Source organism: Monopterus albus, unplaced genomic scaffold (genome assembly GCF_001952655.1).
Source record: "Monopterus albus unplaced genomic scaffold, M_albus_1.0 scaffold135.1, whole genome shotgun sequence".
Classification (NCBI taxonomy): domain Eukaryota; kingdom Metazoa; phylum Chordata; class Actinopteri; order Synbranchiformes; family Synbranchidae; genus Monopterus; species Monopterus albus.
In genome coordinates, this window is record NW_018128015.1 from 391,399 (window position 1) to 396,244 (window position 4,846).

Consider the following 4,846-nt stretch of genomic DNA (forward strand, 5'->3'; position numbering starts at 1 on the left):
GATACTACTGGATCATAGTGACTAATTACTGTGTCCATCACTTTAATGCTGCAGCTGGTAAAGGTGGAGCTGATGGTAATTACCTTATTTACAAACAACACAGGCCATCTCTGGTTCAGTGTTTGCTGCCGGGTACATGTAAAGTCTGCAGGGCAGTCAGAGACATAATAGAGACACATGTTACACAGGAGGATCAACTCAGATCGTCAGGTATCTGTGTACAGGGACATCCAAGCGGCACCACAGTGGAAGAAAACACAAGAACTTCATCTTTCAGCTATTTCAACAAAGAACTTCAGCCATTTCCTCTCATCCTTCAGCTGTTTCAGTTATTGATTTCAGGCATTTTCAGGGTGATCCTTCAGCATATCAGCATCCACACGCATTTCTCTAGTTCTTTTTTTTCTGTGTCTTTCCGGGGGAAATTAAATTTGTTTTGAATCACTCCCTGCCTACCTGAATCCTGTTGTTCTTACCCCGTTCGCTCTCTCTCCCCCGGTGTCGGGAGACATAACATATTTCCCCCATTTCCCCCATTGCGGGATTAATTATGGGAGTAATATTCTTGTCCCCGATTTCTTGAATACTATATTTTGTCTTGTTCTTAGGTATTTTGATTTGTTCTCAGGGATTAATTGTGGGGGGATCATTCTTGTTCTTGATTGTCTCTCAAATACTATATTCTGTTTGGATTTAGGTACTTTGGAATTTGTTTCTCAAGATATGTGTGTGGTGTTTGTTCTTATGGTTTTTGTTGCTGCTCTCTGGTGCTTCTGGAACACAGAAATTTCCCCATTGCGGGATCAATAAAGTCACCTACCTAATCTAATCTAAAGCATTATTTGTTCACTAGAAATACCATGAGCGGCCGTTAAATGCCGCTGTTTTCCATGTATTCAATTCAAAGACCGTAAACACACCGGCGACTCTGCTGCATTCAATTCCTGTGGGAAATATGCCAATTCTTTTTTAGACTTTGCTATTTCCTCTCCCTTCCTGACACAAATGGTTTAAACTGTGGCTAAGTCAAGGCGCGTAGGTGTTAAAAGCGGAGGCGTAAGTGTTAAAAAGATTTAAAAGCAGTGCACTGTTTTGTGAACATGTCTGGTGAAGATCTGTTCAGCACTAGGACCCCGCAGCCGTGACAGCTGAAGAGAAGGCCAGTTATATGCGACGCAGCCTCGATGACCCGCAGATTTTTCAGCTTGTTGCGAAAACGGATGTGCGTGCTGTAACAGGCCCATGTCTGAAAATCCAGACAGGCTGTCACATTTCAACAAAGCTACAGTCGAGTACGTCTGCTAAGTCAAAACAGGTAAAAAGCCTTTCTGTATGAGAAATTAGTTTACTCGTTTAGCCAATGTAACGTTAGCATGTTCACCCTCTTATAAATCGGTGGTTTGATGACAAATCCTCTGTTAGCTAACGCGACTTCTTTATCTGCAGCGGCGGCAGAGCAAGATGGAGTGTCAGTGGAAGCCAGACGAACAAGGACTTCAACAAATTTTACAGCTGCTGAAAGAGTCTCAGTCGCCAGATACGTCCACACAGAGATCCGTCCAACAAGTATCCTTTCCTAGGCCAGATACGGACGATAACACACTGTGGTACATGGTCGTGCTTCATAAGGTCAGATTGACTCCACAGGCTAACATGGAAAGCTAGTACTAGCCGGGGTGGTTACCTTTATAAGCAGGTACGCAGGTGCCGAGTGGTGGGTGCTTTATGTCTCCGAGAAGCTAAACATGCTACTTGCAAATGTCAGAAATTGTGTTTCCAAGGAAAAATAATCGCAGAGTTAAAATCCCGCGTACTGAAATAACGATGCAATGATGATTGTGTTAATAATACCTTTCCTGGGAAAGGTATGCCCATGCATCCTATTAATAATTTTACACTACAAATCCAACTATCATCCATCTCTAGAACTAATTCCAGGGTGTTGGACTAAGCTTATATGATCTAAAGGCTAAGCATTAAATTACTGGATGTTATTGATGCAACAGCATCTAAAATGTAGAGTTCTCTTGTGACAGGACAATAGAAAGAGGATTTGATTTAAATCTTTTGCAGAAAATAGATTACAATTGAAATGTGAATACATTACATCTTCTAACATTTAGCATTAAACAAAGAAAAACTAGACATAAAATAGTGTGACTTGCAAACACTAGCTGAAAGATGTGTGGTTTAGTAATTCGAACTGTGTAACATGTGAAGTGCATTATAAATCTGTCCAGTGGCTTGTGCACAGTTACTGTCAGATGCAAATGTGCTGCAGTATTTCACAGAAGGGAGCATGATCATGCAACATACTATACATGCAGTTAGCGCCATGTTTTCCTTAACCACGTTTCACAGAGACTTGAGCAGCTGAACCAGTATCCAGACTTCAATAACTACTTGATATTTGTTTTGACAAAGTTAAAATCAGAAGGTAAGCTCTCTGTGATCCTTTCACTGTGTTGTTTTGTCATATATGTATCATCTTCCTCGAACATTTGGTGGTATTGGACAGTATGAGCGTCAGACATGTCATTTTTATGTAAACGCTCAGTGCCAGGTCTGTGCGGTCATGACTCAGCTGAGCTCATGGCATGTTTGCCACAGATGATGTGGGTCACTCTAATTTTAAACCTAATTCCTGGCACCACTTGGCTCTTGGCTTGACTGTCTGCACAGTCAATGACCCATATGTTAAGTGGTGTTAAGATATGTTAGGATGCTGCGGCGCTGTTGCTATTAGTTCAGATGCAATAATCTACAAGTATTGTCAGCCATTCATACAGCTGGCTCTGGAAGGTGTCTATCATTTTCTAGCTAATAGCTTTAAATTCTTTTCCGCACCTAATTTAGCACTTTATATAATTCACACAGTTAAAACAGGCTTGTGTTTATGGTACAACTGCTTGTTTGCACTGTACTGCTTTGAATGAAAAGGGATGTGAAGACACTGAGATCCTGAGAGCCGTTAATAACTGACTTACAAACCATCACAGCACTGCAACGTTTGTGCCGACTTTGCAAGTGTGTTTATGCTCAGCCGCAGTGTTATTTTACAATTCTACTCTCCTCCTCCCCAAGACGAACCAACACGGTCTCTGAGTGGCCTGATACTGAAGAACAATGTGAAAGCCCACTATCAGAACTTCCCTAATGGTGTGTCTGATTTCATCAAGAACGAGTGTCTCCAAAGCATTGGAGACTCTTCTCCCCTCATCCGGGCCACTGTGGGTACGTTACATCCTCTGGGTTCCCTGAATGCAAGATTATTATTTGTCCTATGTAGAGCTCTGGTGGTAGATTTGCTTATTTGCTGACATAACATAATGTCACATTGAACCTACAGCTAAAATCAGTGAAAAAAGTCAGTCAGCCAGCAGTTTTAGTAGGATTATATGAAATAGGTTAAAGGAAAATGAGTGTAGCTGTGAAATAAATGATCTGATAATTAATGTTTAACCTTTGGCTGATACTGAACATTGATTATTGATTACATGTCATACAGTACATGTCTTGAGGTTGGTGTTTTCTGGTTAGATTAGATAAAGCTGTGGGACAGGTCACAGGAGTAGGACAGGGCAATGAGAACAGCACAGCGCTGCGTTAATATTTTAATTCTTATTCACAGCATATTTATATGGAGCATATCCCTACAGATGAAATAAAGAAAGTGCAAAGTATCAGATTTTTGGATTTGTATGAGACTGTGCATGACATAGCATTGTCTGTGCATTCTTTGTAGTTTTGTCACACCAGCATAACCAATAGTAAATTCCTGCCCAAACAGGTATCCTCATCACCACGATTGCCTCCAAGGGAGAACTGCAGAACTGGCCGGAGCTTCTGCCTAAACTCTGCCTGCTGCTGGACTCTGAGGACTACAACACCTGTGAGGTGAGGATGCAGGAGCTGGTGACTGTGGGGTGCGACTTCCTGCTCAGTAAAAGATCCCGCCATAAAGGCCTTGACTAGACATCACACTGTTAGTGCTCACAGAAAAGAGTTCCCATACAGACAGTAGTGCCTTTCTGTGTCCAGAAAAGTCTTGTCAAACGTTTACATGCAAAGAGCAGGATATTTAAGCCTGAAGTCAGTGGGTTTGATAAACGCTACAGCATCTAAAATTGACAGTTCTCCCACAATAGCTGTGAGTGTGTGTGAGGGAGACGGAGAATAAACGTAGACACATTTGTGATCATGTTTTATAGCAGAGTTTTTCTGTGAGTAAGCATGTTTCTATGTCTGGGTGCACAGTGCTACATGTCTGGTCATTTATTTATTCATTTGCTGTGTAAAGGGAAGAGAGCTGGGACTGCACTAAAGGAACATCCTGCTGCGCAGACGAGTTAGAGGCAGTCTCACAGCTGGGGCAGCAGCCACAACTACAGCTTACTCAACAAGGAGTCATTTTCTAGCTTTCTATCCTTTTTTAACAGAAAACCACGTGACATCCTTTCTTGACTAGGCACACATCATCACCCAAAATAGATTTTGTAATGTGCATAGCGTAACATGCACAGCACAGACTGCAGAGCGGTGTACTGCCCTGTACTGCAAGTGGTTTGCTTTCCTCTAAAGCCCTTCCTTCTCTATTTTATTTTATTTTGATAACTGTCTTTACTTTCCCTGATTGGTTTAAAGTATAATATCATCAGTTCTTGTTAGTATCAGCTCTCTTACCGGAACTACAGAGCAATGGTGGCTGAATACTCCATTACAGCGAGCACTAAAATGATAATATAGTACCTCCTAGTGGATGTTGGATCAGCTGATTGGTGTAGTGGTGCCACACTCGTACTTAGACTCACATAAAGTGTCTGGCTGTTAATACGCTGTCAGCTGC

The 4,846-nt window shown here is 41.8% G+C and overlaps 1 protein-coding gene across 1 annotated transcript in view; it reads left to right on the forward strand.

The window, feature by feature from the left end:
• Positions 1-908: 908 nt before the first annotated feature.
• Positions 909-4,846, forward strand: part of tnpo1 (transportin 1) — an 18,510-nt gene continuing 14,572 nt past the window's right edge. The window contains exons 1-5 of the mRNA XM_020613596.1: positions 909-1,315; positions 1,447-1,566; positions 2,362-2,437; positions 3,085-3,234; positions 3,791-3,921. Of these exons, the coding sequence (XP_020469252.1) occupies positions 1,169-1,315; positions 1,447-1,566; positions 2,362-2,437; positions 3,085-3,234; positions 3,791-3,921 (624 nt within the window). The 5' untranslated portion in view covers positions 909-1,168. The remainder of the gene's footprint in view (positions 1,316-1,446; positions 1,567-2,361; positions 2,438-3,084; positions 3,235-3,790; positions 3,922-4,846) is intronic.